The following is an 18,159-nucleotide window of genomic DNA, read 5'->3' on the forward strand; positions in this document are numbered from 1 at the left end:
TGAGGAAAGTAAATAAGACCCTCCAAGAATTTTGCAGTAGCTCCACCTCATCCACTGTGCGAGGGGGTGTGGCTAGCCTTAGAGGCGGGGCTAAGGAAAGATTGCCCTATAGGACGGGGAAACCAGACGCGGCAGCGGATGGGGGATAGGGTTTCTCCTTGGGGGCGTGGCTTGTGGATCCTAGCTTTCCCGCCGACGGTTGGCCACGTCACGTGACATGGGTTGGAAGATGGCGTCTCCCACAGACGGTAAGAGCCGGCTTAGAGAGCCTTCGCCTGCAACCTCCTTCTATGCTCTCCTGGGAACTTCCACTCTCCGTCTGCCCCTAGGACTTATACTTCTTTCTTGGGCTCCTCTCCTTCCCCTTCCACTTCCACTTCTTCTCCATAGGATGCGGGTATGTCTTCAGCCCTCCGGTTTTTCACAGCGGTTCCGGAGGTGCCCAGTTTCTCTGCAGTGTACAGGAGGGTAGAGGAGGGTACCCGCTTGGGACCCATTCTGGGCAAAAGGAGGAGGGTCGCCCTGGCCCTCCTTTAGCCCCATTTGGGTGAGGTTGAGGGCCGAGAAGGAGATACTCCTGGGGGAAAAGAGATGCCTTAGTGTAGCGTTCTCCTTCTCAGAGGGCCCCATTGAAGGGTCGATTCCCTTCTCTTTGAGCATCTGGAACGATTCTCTTAAACCCTAGCTAGGGTTGGTAGCTGACTAAATCCTGGGACTGAACTGCAAGAGAAACGTGATTCTCTCCTGTACTTAGATTGAGACCGTTGCCTAGGAAGCAAGAGAAGCAGGAGACCCTCTCGGTCCCTTGCAATGAGAGTCCCGAGAAAAATGAGAATTGAGCTTTTTAACGTAGTCGTGCACACGTCTCAGCCTATTTTGCTTCATGTGTTGTTTCCTAAGGCTGAGTGGATTAACGATATCTTCTTATATGTTGTCTAAGATGCAAGTCATCTCAGATAGCAATTGAATGGTTTTGATATACCCACAGGGTTTTGCGCTCGGTTCTGCTTTAGGTTTCGGGTCTTGCAGTCATTTCTGAACTCACTTAATTTTTGCTTTGACCACCTCCATCCCCATGTACATTTCACTAATAGGTAATTTACTGTCAAACAAAGGCATTTTGTGTTTGGGAGGAATCTTAGAAGTTCATTTCAGGAATGAGGAAATTGAGACCAGGAAAGCTATACTGAGTTTCTACTATATGAAAGGCATTATATTAGATGCTTTGGGAGAGGAAAAGATTAGTCAAACAAGTAAACACTTGCAGTTTCAGGCCTCATTTAAATGTCACCTCCCAGAGAGGCTTTCCCAGAACACAGTGTCTGGAGTTGCCCCTCTTCACCATTATTTAAGAAAGTCACCATATTTAAGATAGACACCATTAAAATTGCCTATCTCAGTACCTTCATTGACAGCGTAGGTATTCTGTTAACTTTGCCCCTTTCACAAAAGATTATAAATTCTAAGTCTATCTTTTTCATAGTTGGATCATAGGGCTTAACCGAGTGCTTGGGAAGCAATAGGCCTTTGATTCACATTTACTGAAAGAATTATTAGCTATATACATAAATTGCATATTAGTCTAATTTTAACCGAGTCTTAAGTGTTTTGAGTACAGGTACATACTGTATAAGAAATGGGTGTTGGAAAAAAAATTATGGGGCTTGAGCATCAAAAGCGATTCTTTCTTCTACTTGGATGCTCTCGTTTAAAATGTGCTTTTCTTGCCAGAAAAAAAAGCATTGAAGATGTCAGCCAAGGGAATGGGGAGTTATTGTTTAATGGGTACAGACCTTCAGTTTAGGAAGGTGAAAAAGTTCTGGCAATGGATGGTGATGATGGTTGCACAACAATGTGAGTGTACTTAATGTCACTGAACTGTACACTTAAAACTAGTTAACAAGGTAAATTTTATGTTATGTGTAGAAGTAGAAGTAATTACTATTAAAATTTTTAGTTTATTACTAAGTTGTTTTTAAGTTTTGTCCCTTATGTTTGATTTTCGCTGCCTTCTCTCAATTTCTTTTCTTCATCTAGGAAGAATATTGGAAATATATATTTTTTCCTTTGGCTTTCTAACCATCTCCACTGTCATTCTACTTACACACTTGATTTTTGAAAATTTTCATGCTAATCTTTAACAGAACTTCACTTTTCTCTCCTTAGTCTTTTTAATCAGAGAAAATTGAGTTGAGCACTTTGAACGTAAATTTAGCTTCTAAATAAGTATCTCAAAGTATCTCATCCTAAAATATCCCACTGCCTAGCTCTTGCACTTCTATTTTTAGTGTTCCACCTGTTTCTGTCTTTAAGATTTAATTCAAATTATCTTGGTATAAAAATAAATTTAGGTCATTTACTATTTGTCTGTTTAATGCCAAATTTGCTGGGATTTCTTTGAAAAGGAGAAAATGGAAATCTAAGTAAAGCCATTAATTACTTAATGTATGAGAATAACACTATAAGCAGAGTCTGAGTAATGCCCCAGACTGTGGTATCATAAGGCCATGCCTGTTGGTTGTTTCATCCTACCCTTGATAAGTTTATTTTTGTTATGATTGAATTTCCAATCAGTAATATTCCATGGGAATTTGAAAATTGGCATTTTGTGTTTTACACAGCTTTTTATTTTTTTTAAACCATTTTTGGATGTTTTAGTTAAGGCAGTTTATTAGAGTTGAGTTCTTCACCAATTAGAATGCCATTGGAAATTCCCTTAGAATAAATACATAGATTCAGCTAACATCCATCTTCTCAGAGAGGTACAATAAAAAGAAAAGAAAGAACAAAAGAAAAAAAATATTTTTCTCAATTTTAATGAGGACTTTTAGGATTTACTCTTTTAACTTTACTATATATCATACAGCAGCGTTAGCTCTAGCTGTCATGCTGTACGTTACATCCCTAGTACTTACTTATCTTGTAACTGGAAGTTTGTACCTTTTGACCACTGTCCTCCAGTTCACCCTCTTCTCACTCCCTACTTCTGGTAACCACAAGTGTCATCTCTTTTTCTGTAAGTTTCTTGTTTTTTAGATTGCACATATAAGTGAGATCATACAGTATTTGTCTTTCTCTGATTTATTTCACTTAGCATAATGCCTTCAAGGTCGCAAATGGTAGAATTTTCTGATTTACTTATGATTGAATACTGTTCTGTTGTGTGTGTTGTGTATGTGTGTGCATATATATATTTTTTACAATTTTTTCATCCATCAGTGGACACTTAGATTGTTCCCATGTCTTGACTATTGTAAATAATCCTGCTATGACCATAGGGGTCCCTTAGAGTATGTGGAAAAAAAATTCAGCTTAATGAAAAACACATGTTGAAAAATTTTATAAATATGTACATTTTCTGGGGAGTGACTCCATAGCCTTTTTTTCCCCAGATTTTCAAACATGTGACTTATCCAGAAAATGTTAAGAACTATCATCTATATCATTAAATAACCTAATTAATTCAACTAATTAGTATACTGAGCACACAATATGTAGTCAACAAATGTTAACTGTTGTTAATATTGAGCATGTACTGTGTGCCAGAGCAAGAGTGGAGAGGAAATGGTGTCAAAGAATTAGGCAGGGGCTGGATCATGTAGGATTTTATAGGTCGCATTAGATATACATTCATGAATTTAGCTGGGAAGAAGTCCTTTCAGCTGGAGAGTGACATGAACCGGTTGACATTAAAAAAAACTGTTCTGGCTACTTCGTGGTGAATACACTTAGGGGTAAGAAGGGGAAGAGGTAAGAATGGGAGCAGAGAGACCTGTTAAGAGGTTGTTGGAGTAGTCCAGGAGAGACATGATGGTTCCTTGGTTAATTAATGTGATTTCAGGGTGTGTTTTGGAGATAGAAACTACTGGATTTACTAATAGATTGGTTATGGAAGGGTGAAGGAATGGGAGACAGATGGGTGAAGGATGACCTGAGTTTTTGGGTTGAGAACTGAGGTTGATGGTGTGTTATTTCTTGGGATGGAGAGGACTGGGAGAATATGGTTTTTCATACATGTAAATAGAGAGAGATGTCAAGTAGCCACTTAGATATATAACCCTGAAGTTTGGGGAAAGATTGGGGCTGGAAAGAGAAGTATGGGGTCATTGGCTTATAAATGATGGTAAAGGCTGTGGGACTAGATGAGATGTCCTTACGAGACTTTGGGTAGAGAGTGAAGCCAGTCTAAGGTGGGCCCTGAGTGGAAAAGGAGACTGCAGGCGTCAGTGAGGAAGGAGGGAAACCAGCATAGTGGAAGTGGAGTGTCCGAAGGAGAGTGATCAGTGTGTGAGTGCTGCAAAGAGGTCACATAAGAAAACAGAGAAGTGACCACTGGATTTAGCAAAATAGGTCATAGATGATCTTGACAACAGCCACTTTCATGTATGTAGGGACAGAAACCTGTTTGTTGTTGGTTAAGGAGAGACTGAGGTGAGAAAATGGGGACAGCAGGATAGACAACTCAAGAACTTTTGCAGTGAAGGAGTGAGGAGGTCATGGGGTCAAGGAAGAGTTTCTTCAAAGAAGGGAAATTCTAGAGCAGGGTTACTTGCTGTGGAGTATGAGCCAGTAGAGAAGGTAGAAACTGGTTGTGCAAGAGATTATTCAAGATGCTGTCTTTGACAGAGCAAAACAAGATGGAATTCAGAGCCCTAGCAGAGGAGTTTGTCTTTCTTGGGAGCAGGGAGACTTAATTGATTGTAACTAGAGGAAAGTCTAAGGGTATGAATAAAGATACAGTTGGGTTTGTTGACATTCATTTTTTCTAACACCTCACTAAAATATTGTTCCCATTTTAGAGATGGGAAAAGTGAGGTTTGATGAGGGAAATGATTTATTTGTATAACATCATGATCCAGTAGCATCATTAGTATTAGAACTCAGTCTCTAAATTTCCAGGTGAGTGTTCCAGCTTATTATGTTCTTTGAGAGTGATGTGTCATAAAATATAAATTAATGTGTTTTGTGTCTTCTTGGCTCATTTGGGTGTTTTGTTCTAGGGACAGATCTGGAAGCATCTTTGCTAAGTTTTGAAAAGCTTGACCGTGCTTCACCAGACCTTTGGCCAGAACAATGTAAGTTTTTGGTTTCTTTATATCAAAATTGATGCAGGAAAACCACTTCAGGTAGATTTTTGAAGAGTTATCATTTAACTGAAATGATTACGATTTTAATTTTACTTCAAGAAGAAGAGACTGAATTCTGTGTTCTGGTGTTAAGAATAGCTGTCTGGTTGTTAAATTTTTTCTGAGCAGAGTGTGATTCTCGAAATGATAGGGAGTCTTTAAAACTTGCTTTTAAAAACCCCAACTGTAATAAGCCAGACAATACAAGGTACATAAAGTAATTCGTTACCTCCTTTAAGTACTCTGATAAAAGTTAACTGCTGTTACAGTTTAGTACAGGTATTTTGGACATTTTTTATGCTTATACAGATGGGTGAATACATATTTTTGAGTTTTTTGTTTTGTTATGATGGAGTCAGATGTACAGCAATCTACAGCTTAACTTAATCCACCTAGTAATCTTTTAATGGATCTTTCCATATTGATAGGCATAGATATGGATCTTCATATCTTTTAAAGTATTTTATTGTGTAGATATAGTTTATTCATAATTCATTTGGAAACCTAAATTATATCCACGTTTTGATATTACAAACAATTTAGCAATGTATATACTTGTACATTTATCTTTGTGCACACGGAAGAGGATGACTGGATGAGAGTGCCCATTTCCTTACATACTAGCCATTATTTGATGTTACTGATCTTTGTTTTTAATTTGTATTTCTTTGTTAGTGAGATAGAACTTTATTTTTAAATATCTGATTTTTATTCTTCTGTTTTTTTTAATATGATTCTTTCTGTGAGATATTTAAATAAACAATTAGATTGACAGAATAACATACATACCTAAAAAGGAAATTTAAACTTTTTGGTAAAAGATATTGTATCTCACCACCCTCTCATTCACCTAACTCCTGATCCTTCAAATTCAGTTTAGGCTTTATTTTCTCTCAGCAGCTTTCCCTGCCTCCTCAGTCTGATTAAGATTTCTAATTTGTGTCCTCCCATAGAACCTGGTGTTTTTCTTGAAGCTCTTAAAAAATGTTATAATTATTAATTTACTCCTTCTCTTCTTCCAGATTGTAAGCTCCTTGGAGATAAGGCTGTTTTCTTGCTTGAGTCCTCCACGTAAGGGAAACTAAAATGTTTATTACCTGACTAATATTGTATTTCTTCTTTTTAGTACCAGGTGTTGCTGAATTTGCAGCTTCTTTCAAAAGCGTAAGTAATATCTTACTTACCTAATGAAGTTTTCCCAACATTTTGCTCTTGGGTGAAATCTCAAATATCTCTTATTTCTTTACTTTCAAGAATAATGTCATAGCCTTCAAAATATTTTGTAACTACAGCTCAGGACATCTGTTTATGGTATCATTATGTTAATGATGTTAATGCTCTATTTTGGTATTTTTGACCTTTGACTATTAGCCTCTTCTCTCAGCTTAAAAGATTTTAAAGTAAGGCAGTTGAAATATTTAATGTAACACCAGTATTCTTTTTTGCCCAAACTATTATTTTGAAGCTTTTGTTTATGTGATGCATTATGACTTTAACTTATACCTACCTAGAGGATTTTGAAATTTCTCAGTGGCTCGTCATAAACTGAAGGAAGACATCCATTAGAGCCACAACTTTCCTACTTCCAGGGCAGCAGGCATTGTACTAGATGCTCTAAATATGTTCTCTTATGTATTCCCACAACAGGAAAATATGATTATAATACTAACTAGCACATACATAATGCATAACATATGCCAGGCACTATTCTAAGCACTTTATGTGTATTATTTAATCTTCACAAAACCATATGAAGTATAGTTGCTGTTATTATTTCTATTTTACAGACAAGGAAATAGGCACAGAGAGGTTAAGTAGGTTACTCAAAGTTATAGGCTATAAATATATGACAGAAACAGTCTTTGAACTCATTGGTCTAATTACTAGTGTCCATACTCTTTTTTTTTTTAAGTAGATTTACAATGTTGTGTTAGTTTCTGGTGTATAACAAAGTGATTCAGTTATACATATATTCTTTTTCATATTCTTTTACATTGTAGTTTATTGTAGGATATTGAATGTAGTTGCTTGTGCTATACAGTAGGACCTTGTTGTTTATCTGTTTTATGTATAGTAGTTTGTATTTGCTAATCCCAAACTCCTAATTTAGCCTTCCCCCATCCCCTTTCCTCTTTGGTAACCGTAAGTTTGTTTTCTATGTCTGTGAGTCTGTTTCTGTTTTGTAAATAGTTCATTTGTGTCATATTTAGATTTCACATATAAGTAATACATACGGTATTTGTCTTTCTCTTTCTGACTTACTTTACTTAGTATGATAATCTCTAGGTCCATCTATGTTGCTGCAAATGGCATTACTTCATTGTTTTTTAGGCTGAGTAGTATTCCATTGTACAAATATACCACATCATCTTTATTCAGTCATCTGTCAATGGACACTTAGGTTGCTTCCATGTCTTGGCTATTGTAAATAGTGCTGCTGTGAACATTGGGGTATATGTCTTATATTTAAGTCTTTAAGCCATTTTGAGTTTATTTTTGTGTATGGTCGAGAGTGTGTTCTGTGCCCACACTCTTTGTACCATACTTAGCAGCATTTGAGCCCAATGTTGAAAGCACTGACTGACAGAGAAACTTGGAAGTTACTTCCCAAGCCCTAGTGAGTGATAGGCCAGAATCTGAAACAGAATTGTCTGATTCAAAAGCTTATGTTCTTTCTATTAACAAATTGGGTAGTTGTAATATAACTCTCTCAGTACCTTACTATATGCTTAGCACTCTGTACTCGTTGTTCAGGTTAAAGATGCTGAGTTAAATATTAAGGCCTTTCTGAGCCTGTGGCTTTCAGGTCCTATGAAAGTATTTGTTCAGAGGGAGTCTGACTTTGTAGCCTCTTTCAGTTTTTCAGGAGCTAGGGTTGTATGAAAGCTGGGCTGCATTCGTTTAGCATTGGGAAGGACTAAGCGTGAGGGATGCAGGAGAGTGTAGGGCTTTGGAGTCAGACATACTCAGATTTGAGTTCTGAATCTGCTACTTCACTGTCTCTGACCTGAGCAAGTTTCCTAACATTTTTGAGCCTCAGTTTTCTCATTTGAAACCACCTCATAGAATTCTTAGTGTAAAATGCCATAATGCATGTGAAATACTTTGCATAGAGCCAAGGACTAGTAAACAATACACGGTAGCTATTATTACTAGATCAGCATTTGCCTAGTAGATTGAATAGAAAGTATCTGATTTAATGTTACATTCTCATTCATACTGAGTTTTTAGTTTAGTTAATTATATTTGGTTTCAACTAATTACTTTAAGTTGTAAATATAAATAAGTGATTAAAAAAAACTTTTATTAGAGTATTGTGTTTTTTAAAAATCTGAGGAAATATCTATACCTTTTCCCTAGAAGTATGCACATACATATTGAGTTTTGTTTCTAAGGGTTCAGGGCCACCCCAGGGCCCCAGTGAAGATCGCCTGGTACAGTCTGATTCCCTACTAGGGGGTAGAAGTGGTGAATTTGAATCTAGAGCCTTCTAGGAGAGGTAGTATAGAGCAGTGGTTTCTGAACTCAGACTTCATGGGTTTTGAATCCTGGCTCCAATAGTTGTGTAACCCAAAGCAAGTGATTTATAACCTTCCTTTACATCTTTTTTTTTCATTTGTAAAATGAAGAGGACATAATACCTTCTTCATAGGGTTGATTTGGACATTAAATGACATGATGCATGTAAAGTGTTTTGCTTGTCACATAGTGCCAAATAAATGTTAATTTGCAAAAAAGGAAAAGGAATAAACATGTCCTGGGATGTAAGGTACAGCATGGTGACTATAGTTAATAATACTGTATTGCATATGTGAAAGTTGCTAAGAGAATAGATCTTAAAAATTCGCATTACAAGAAAAAAAATTTGTAACCATGTATGGTGATGGATGTTAACTAGATTTATCGTGGCAATCATTTCACAATATATACAATTATAGTATTATGTTGTACACCTGAAACTAATAATAATGTCAGTTATACCTCAGTTTTTTAAAAAAGGGAAGGAAAGGGGCTCAAAGTTGAAGCAATGTTTCTTAATTGTACTGCTACCTGTTCAACAGAATCCTTAGTGTGCAGCTGTGGAGCTTTTAAAAAATACATATGTAATGCCCTTGCTCTGTTCTCTCCACTGGACCCTCTCCCAACCCCTGATGTTCTAAATTAGTACATCTGGGTTATGGTTGGGTCATTTTTTTTTTTTAACGTTACATGGATGATTCTCATGTGCAGCCAGGATTGAAAACTTGTTACCGCAATGCTATTTCAGGAATGGGTTCTCTTTCATATTTTGTAAGCTCACTTTCAGAAATGAGAAGATAACTTATAATTCTGAAGTTTTTCTAAAATGTTTACAATAAGATAAAATTTTAAGTGGTGATCGTTCTAGCCTTCTCTTGTTGAAGTTGAAGATTTTCTCATTCTTGGTTCTTCTTTGAATCTTCTCTGTCAGAGAATGTTACTTCCTTATTATTGTTTCAGACAGTTCAGTTGGAGGCTTTCACCAGTATTGAATTTCAAGTAACTTCTTTCACATTTATACTAGCCTGTTATACATAACAGCAGTAACAGTAGTCAGACCTAATTCTTCCAAAATAATTTCTTTGAAGCCAGCTATTATTTTTTAATTAAAAAAAATTTTTTTTTTGTTGAGGGGGGAGGTAATTAGGCTTGTTTGTTTGTTTATTTTTAGAGGAGGTACAGGGAATTGAATCCAGGACCTCATGCATGCAAAGCACATGCTCTATCATTTGAGCTAACCCTTTCACCAAAACCAGCTTTTAAAGATGAATAGTAGTATTTTGTAAGTCTCCCATTTGTTGGCCATATCTGAACCTGGAGAAATCTGAGTCTTTGAAATTATAATTTGCCAGTATTTTCAAACAACCTGAAGGCTATGTGACAAACTCCTTTTCTTATAAGAAGGAAGAGTAGGGTCTCTTCATACTCTGCTTGTATCTGAATGGATATGTTCTTATATTCTGACAGCCTATTACTAGTTCTCCACCCAAATGGATGGCTGAAATAGAACGTGATGACATCGACATGTTGAAAGGTAAACAGTGCTAGTGATCTCTGACCTTTAACCTGACATTTATGCTCCTCCACAAACCACCTTTCCAGTTTTTCTCTCACTATTCCCATACAAGTATTCTTGGCTTCAAACTGCCTATTTAACTGTCCTTATTCATAGTTCTTCATGTCTAAATGTCTTTTTCTCCTTTTCCATGTGTAGAAATCATTCCAGTTTAAGACTCAATCATAATGATTTCTTTGCTGCTAAATTCCTTTAATATTAACTTTATTTTGTATAATGTTTAGAGTTAACAAAGAACTCTCACATAAATTTTCTCACTTAATTCTTATAAAAGTCCTGTGAGTTAGGTATGATAATAATAAGGTTCACAGGTTAACCTAACCAAGATTTGTTAGAAAGAGTTAAAATTTAAACTCTGATCTCTTAAGACTAGTCTCTTACTGCTATAACACAAGTGCCTTATTTAGGATTTACTGCTATATATTGTTGTCAGTACTATTAATTGACAACCCCTTAGTGGGTTAAGACCTGTCTTTTAGTTCTTTCTATCTCATCAATTTCTCCCATAAAGAGTACTGTAGGTAGTGAATATTGTTGTTTGATAAATGACTTGAAACTCAACCACAAAGTAGAAATTTAAATTAAAAAACATTAATTTTCCTTGATTTTGCCCTACTTTATTTATTTAATTTTCTTTATCCTTCTGCTGATGATTCATGATGGTTATGAAGCAATAAACTGAAATTAAGGTAAAAATCTGGGATTCTTAAGCTATTTAAGCAGCTGAACAGATCAAGAAAGTCTCCTTATGCCAGATAGAGATAATAAGTGTGGCATGATAAGTGGGAGAAAATAACACCTTTATTTGATTTCAGAAGTAATTCGTTGTTCTGCATGAAATCTTAAAAGCAGATCCCCTCCTCCAACCACGGAAAAATTAAGTCTCAAGGGCATCTCGAGTTCATTTTTCTAATGTTCCAATATCCCATCAGCATGTATTTTCTAAGGAAACTTTAAAGTTTTAATAAGAGATCAGAGCATTATGTTCCGTTCAAATTGACCTGTGTCTTAAACCTGAAAGGAATTGGGTGTTATTTAAATGGAAATCTAGGAAAGTAAGTTTTTAAATATACTGTCTTTTTATCTGGTAAATTTAAAATTTTTTTATAGGAATCTGATTTGAAGGTAAAGTTTGAATTAGTATTTAATCTTTGTTTTCTAAACCTAGGGAAATGAGAAACAGTAAGTGTTTTGTTGCTTTTTAATTGTTAATTAGCATAATAAGGATATATAAATGACAGGGGAGATAATGTCTGTTTTGTAAGGCAGTGATCTGTCTGCTGTCTGTAGGCTTTCTCAATGCGATATCAGATTACAAGTTTTCATATTTTATTGGTGTATTCATTTTGTATGATAGGCAAAATAAATGCTATAAAAGGATCCTCAGGATAAATTACATAATTTGCTATTATATTTCTGCTAACTGTATTCTCATTAAGTGGGTGTGTGTGTATGTGTGTAGAGGGAATGACTGGATGAGAAGAGATATGGATCCATTTTCTACTTATTTTATAGGAATTAAACTTGAAAACTGTATAACAAGGATTCACAACCAAATGGGTTGTTACTAGAAAGCAGTGAAAAGGCATGGTATTGAAATAAATGATTCTGTTTCAGAACTGGGGAGCCTCACCACAGCTAATTTGATGGAGAAAGTACGAGGCCTTCAGAACCTGGCCTATCAGTTGGGGCTGGATGAGTGTGAGTACCCAGATCACATTTATTCAGGGTTGCGTGTTCTATATTTTATGATGAGTTCTGCATAATTCAGAAAGTATGTTTATTAGACATTCTAAAGGTAAAAAACCACTGTAATCTAAAATGTGCCTTTTATGATACAGTGTGCCAGAATTGTTACTGAGTTTATTACTAGGTTATAAGTTATTTTTCTCTGTACAGTGGAAGTATATTGGAAACTCTTAGAGTTTTAGGTGATAGAATGTCAAATCAAATTAGCTTAAGCAAAAGAAGGACTGTATTCACATTAATCAAAATTCTAGGAGTAGAAATAGCTTTGAGCATATCTAGATCCATGACTCTTAATGATGTCTTTGGAATATGCTCTTGTTCTTGCTTTTGTTTTTCATTTCAAGGCTCTGCTTCACTCATGCAATAATCTTATTCTTTGATCTAGCACTGGGGAAGGTAGCCAAAAGGATCTCTAGTTTATATGTCTTTAAATCTCATAGTCCCAAAAGAAAGAACATCTTTTCTGAGCTTTCCGAAAGAGGGGTCCTGAGAAGGATTCTTGACTGTTCCATTTTGTGTCACATACCTATCCTGGAACCAGGCCTTTAGCCTAGTAGCACAGAGCACTGAGATGGGCCAGGCCTGGGCCCTGGGTGCAGACTCAGATTGGAATGGTTAGTCCAACTCAAATCACATGGAATGCAGTTGGGGAGGATTGGTTCCCCAAAGGAAGGGATATGTAGCAGACAAGAATGTGATCTGTCACTCTGAGTAATGCTTTTAAAATTCTCATTTATTCCTGTCTGCTCTCCATTCTTTTAGTTTAAAATTATTTCTTTATAAACTCTATCTCTTTTCATACTATAACCATTCTAAAACTGGAAAAGGAATTGTAGAATTGTAATTGAAATAAATAAATAAATAAATAAATAAATAAATAAATAAATAAATAAATGAATAAATACAGTGGTTAGAGCTTTGTTCTCAGTGGGTAGGTACCTCCTCAGACCTTCATAAATCCACAATTTTGGGAAGCTACTATAGCTTATAATTTTCTTCAAAAATGCAAATTTTTCACTGATTAGTGCAATCCCAACAAGAGTTTGATAAATTGTTTTTCTTGTTTATAGAACACATGGTGGATTTGTTCATATCATTGATTTTACTGCCGAATTCAATATTTCACTTTAAAATTTAATCTAAAACTTTGTTTTTTGACTAATAATCAACACGTCCTTAGTCCTCTTTATCTTTTCTTTATTTCCATTACTGTCATTAGCAGTTGATGTTCTTTTTTCAAGAAAACATTTTTTAACTCACTTCGTGAATCAAGGAGCAGAGATATGGTTGCTGGGTGGTCTGCTAGGTTCACTCACTGTTACCTAACTCCTCTGTGTCCTAGTCGTTTATTTCCTGTAGTTAAAGTTTATGTCTTGGCAAAATTACTAATTCCATGTATGTCATTGACCTCAAGGGTTTACAATGAAAAGGCAAATCTGTGATTATTAAATTCATGAATGCGAGGCTGGTATAGTATAGAACTTGATTCTATTTCTAGCTCTGGATAATACAAGCTGTAATGATCATAGTGATTAATGCTTTATCTCTCTGGTCAGTTTTTCTTATGAAATAAAAGTTTATGCTCATTGTGTTAAGAGGATGCTATATTACCAAATGTACTTATCAACAATATTGTCTCTAGTTAGTTGTAGATTACTATATTCCTTCTGATTTGTTTTTCTTTTTCTGCTTTCCTACTGAGAAAGATAATGAAGCACTCCCCCCCCACTTTTTATTATGGAAAAAAATTTAAAATATACTGAAGGAGAGAGAGTAGAATATTGACCTCATATAATCATGACTCAGCTTCAATAGTCAACATGTGACCAATGTGTTTCACTTATACCAACATCCATAATTATCTTAGTCATTGTATTATCTCACTACCAAATAACTTCATATATGAGTCCAAAAGACAAGGACTCTCTCTCTCTTCTTTTTTTTTTTTTTTAATGTAACTGCAATTTCATTGTTATGCCTAAAAATTTTTGCTTAATATTATCAAATAGCCAATCACAATTCAGGTTTCCCTAGTTGACTTATAATTGTCTTTTTACAGTTCGTTTGTTTGAATCAGGATTTAAATAAGGTACTGTATTTGATTGATATGACTCTTAAGTCTCCTTTAATCTGTCATAGTTCTACCTCCTTTTTATTTTCTCTTATCATTTATTAAATCTAGTAGTTTGTTCTATAGAATTTTCCACATTCTGGATTTTGTTGCTTACATCCCTGGGGAAGCACTTGATATGTTCATCTATTCCTTTTTATTTCCTGGAATTTAGATATAGAAGCTTGCACAGATATAGGGTTGATTTTTATTTTTATTTTGGCAAAAGTATCTCATAAATGATATTGCATACATTCATTAGAAGGGTTCATCGTATCTGCTTGTCTCTCTTTGTAATACTAAGATTAATTCATTGATAATGTATTGTTAGCCTGATCTATTATTCATTGTAAAATTCTCCATCAGTCTTACACCCAGAGTTTTAGCAGCCTTTAAAAACTGCCTAGATTCACTATTTTATTATAGGTTGCAAAATGGTAATATACTAATCCTGTCATTCCTTCTTATTAGCTAGAATTTTTCTGTGAATATCTTATCAACTATTTGTTATTTATTACCTTGAAAGCTGTTCTCACTGAATAAATGATTCTTTTTGTTTATCAGTTTTTAGAATAATGAGTCAGTTCTGTGAGCATCAATAAATCTGTTTTAATGGTTTTTCACAGAATCAGAAACTTGGTATGGTTTGTTTTAGTTTTTAATCCACACAGTTAAAATCATTATTACTATTAAGTTTTTATATTTCTAAAACTTAAGGCTTTGAAGGTAAGGATTTAAAGTCACCTAAGTCAGTGACCTTAAGCATGGAACCAAAATTCTGCAGTAGAAACGCTTGTTTCTGCCAATGAGTCCCATGATCACAGCTGAGATTTTTCAAAATTATTTTATAGTTTAAAATTCAGGCTTATTTCAACTTCTGTAGCAGTGCTTTGCCACTGATTGTCATTTTCCTTGATTGTAACAATTAGCTGACATATAGACAATAGTTTTTAAATTTAGAATTGGAAAGAATTACATTGATATGTATTAGACTTCTTGGATATGGTCTCTCTTTGTTTTATTGTGTATAGTGTATTTGCATAAAAACAAGATCTTTTTTTTGTCCTTACAGATTATTCATCTACTCTAGGGGTTGACATTTACTTGACACCCTAATCTGGTGTTTCGATGTCTCAATCCTCTTTCCTGCATTAATTGAGAGGATGACATGGATGAAAAATAAGCAATAGGAACTGATGAATCCCCAAGGACCAGTGATCCTGTTTTCATGCAAATACCTGCTCTGATAAAGATGATGGGAAGAAAAAAAATGCAAAAAATATTTGTCCTCACAAACATGATTGTTTGCCACTTCCCTAGAGCATTGTTAAATGTTATTATAGAAATAATGTGAACCTTCTAGGGTTGATAGCAACTAGATTGTGTCTTTTGGAAGCCGAACCCTGCCCGTTGATTTGGTATGTGATTATGTCTCAGATAACCCTTGTGGTGTGCAGATTTTGGAATGCAGTGATTTTTTGTATAGGTATTTATAGCATTTCATGATTGGGGCCCTTTTGCTTGATTTGGGCAGTTAATTTATATGAAATTCCCATGAAACATATAGAAATATAAAAAACTACTTAACCTTATAAAGTCCATTTCTGTTACTTCCACTTGAGTTCAGTGTCCTTCCTGTTTTACTGGAGCTATTGTAGTCACATTCTAACTGGTCTCCCTGCCTCTCAACTACTTCGTATTAGTCCATCTTGTTTACCACTTACCAGGCTAATTTTTCTTAAGTACCATTTGCTTCTGTTTGTCCTTTGTCCTTAAGTCATTAGTAATACTTCATTATTCATACGCTAAAATTCAGATTCCTTAGTATGGTATTCAGAATCCTCTGCACTTGGCCCTAGTGTAATGTCTAGCCTTTTTACTTCTCCCCTACCCAAACACCATGCATTGTCCCCATTTGAAATATACTTCCGGAACACTTCCCCATCTTCTTAAATTCTATTCATGCTATTCCTTTTTCTCAGAAACCCCTCCCTGACCTATTAGAACTTTTATTTGTCCATCATTATTTAGTCAGAATCTACCTCTTTTATCAATGTTTCCTTTTTATACCTGATCTGAAAAGTGAACTCTACGTCCTGGCCTCCTAGATTGCTCCTAGAGCAATTTGATTGTTTCATTTGTATGGCACTTTTACCCATTCTGGGAGATTTGGGGTATATGTTTTCTCTCTTGCATTGATTGTTAACTCTTTAAGATAAGAATCATATTTTTGAACTGTTTTTGTAGCCCACATTTACCTGGCATATGGTAAATGTGCAGTGTGTATTTGCTGATTGAATGAGTGATCAGCTGCTGATGCCTTTAGATGAAATGACAGATTATTTTAAATGAAATCTGTGGACTTTAAACTGAAAAGGTAGAAGCTTCTGGAAATTGTTCTTTTTCTAGGTAGTTTGTATTTTAGTGATGAGAAGTAACATTTGAAGGTCTCATAATGTCTGGAATTTTTCTCTTACAACAGTGGATGATCAACCACACATAGTAAAGATAATGTGAAGATTATTGATAATAGTTTGGTTTTATCATTTACCTACCCTATTCCATCGCTACTATGACCTGGGCATGATCTTGATTTAGTCTTGTAATTTGCAACAATTCATAGCTTGCTTTATTCCTAAGACCCATTGAACTATTATAAATCCTACTGAGTACTGATTCTCAACAATATTTATGCTTTAAAAAAAAATTCTCCCCCTGTCTCTGGAAGCTACAAACCTTTTAGTGGTCATTCAGATGCCTACTTACTGGCTATATTCAAAATATTTTTAAGTAGAATGGAGATTGGGAAAGCAGCAGGTCATGCCGTTTGAAACCAAGGGTAGAGACTGGGGTTCTGATGCATTTCTTCTTTTTCCTTTTTTATAACAGCTATATTGAGATGTGATTCATGTACCCTGTAATTCACTTATTTATAGGATGCAATTCAGTGATTTCTAGTATATTCGGAGTTGTGCAACCATCACAATCAATCTTAGAACATTTTCATTACCCTAAAAGAAACTCTGTACCCATTACCAGTCACTCTGCATGACTCCCCAAACTTCACAGGCCTAGGGCACCACAAATATGCTTTCTGTCTCTGAATTTCTAGTCTGGGCATTTCATTATAAACGGAATCATATAATATGTGGTCTTTTGTGACTGGTTTCTTTCGTGTTTCCAGTGTTCAGTTATTTTGTAGGATGTATCAATACTTCATTTCTTTTTATGGTCTAATAATATATTTATCCATCAGTTATCCACATGATATTTAACCACTCATTGATGGACAATTGGGATTTACTTTATTTGGCTAGTATGAATAATACTACTCTAAACATTCATGTACAGTTTCTGTGTGGACATATGTGTTCATTCTCTTGAGTTTATAACTAGTAGTGTAATTTCTAGGTCATGTGGAAACTCTACAATTAACCTTTTGAGGAATTGTCAGACTATTTTCCATACTGGCTGCACCATTTTACATTCCCACCAGCAGTGTATGAGGAGTCCAGTTTCTCTACATCCTTGCTAATTATTTGTTTTTACATATACTAACATTGGAATGATACAGTGAAGATTAGCATGGTCCCTGTGCAAGGATGACATGCAAATTTGTGAAGATTCCATTAAGTTAACTAAAGAATAAACTTGAATATAAAAGCTCAAAAAAAAATTATCACACGTATACCTGGAACTAACACAGCATTGTAAATACTTCAATTTTTTTTAATGTACAGTAAATAAATAAATAAATAATTATATAATCCATTCTAGTAGATATGAAGTGGAATGGGTACGTGGTTTGGACTTGCATTTGCCTGATAACTAATGATATGAAACATGTTTTCATGTGCTTATTGGCTAGTTGTATATCTTTTTTAGGGAACTATATTCAGATCCCTTGCCCATTAAAAAATTGGCTTATTTGTGTTTTTATTATTAAGTTGTAAGAGTTCTTTATATATTCTACAAACAGGTCACTTATTAGATACATGATTTTCATGAAGTTTTCTTGCATTCTGTGTGTTGTCTTTTTACTTTCTTGATGATATTCTTTGAGACACAAAAGTTTTTAA

At 35.1% G+C, this 18,159-nt stretch overlaps 1 protein-coding gene and 1 non-coding gene across 8 annotated transcripts in view; both read left to right on the forward strand.

Annotated features, from left to right (window-relative positions):
* The first annotated feature begins 77 nt into the window (after nt 1-77).
* Nucleotides 78-18,159, forward strand: part of LIN52 (lin-52 DREAM MuvB core complex component) — a 91,961-nt gene continuing 73,879 nt past the window's right edge. The window contains exons 1-7 of one of the 7 annotated variants that reach the window (XM_032482356.1): nt 94-248; nt 5,001-5,075; nt 6,253-6,290; nt 10,113-10,179; nt 11,839-11,922; nt 14,030-14,059; nt 15,153-18,092. In XM_032482356.1, the coding sequence (XP_032338247.1) occupies nt 218-248; nt 5,001-5,075; nt 6,253-6,290; nt 10,113-10,179; nt 11,839-11,922; nt 14,030-14,058 (324 nt within the window). In that variant the 5' untranslated portion in view covers nt 94-217 and the 3' untranslated portion in view covers nt 14,059; nt 15,153-18,092. Of the gene's footprint in view, nt 249-5,000; nt 5,076-6,252; nt 6,291-10,112; nt 10,180-11,838; nt 11,923-14,029; nt 14,060-15,152; nt 18,093-18,159 lie in introns of those variants that run through there. The other 6 variants (XM_014559170.2, XM_032482355.1, XM_032482354.1 and 3 more) reach the window with 6 other exon arrangements.
* On the forward strand, nt 17,611-17,717 carry LOC116664634. The gene has a single exon (XR_004321152.1). It is a non-coding gene; the product is annotated as a U6 spliceosomal RNA (small nuclear RNA).

The sequence above is a fragment of the Camelus ferus genome, chromosome 6, assembly GCF_009834535.1.
Source record: "Camelus ferus isolate YT-003-E chromosome 6, BCGSAC_Cfer_1.0, whole genome shotgun sequence".
Taxonomy (NCBI): Eukaryota; Metazoa; Chordata; class Mammalia; order Artiodactyla; family Camelidae; genus Camelus; species Camelus ferus.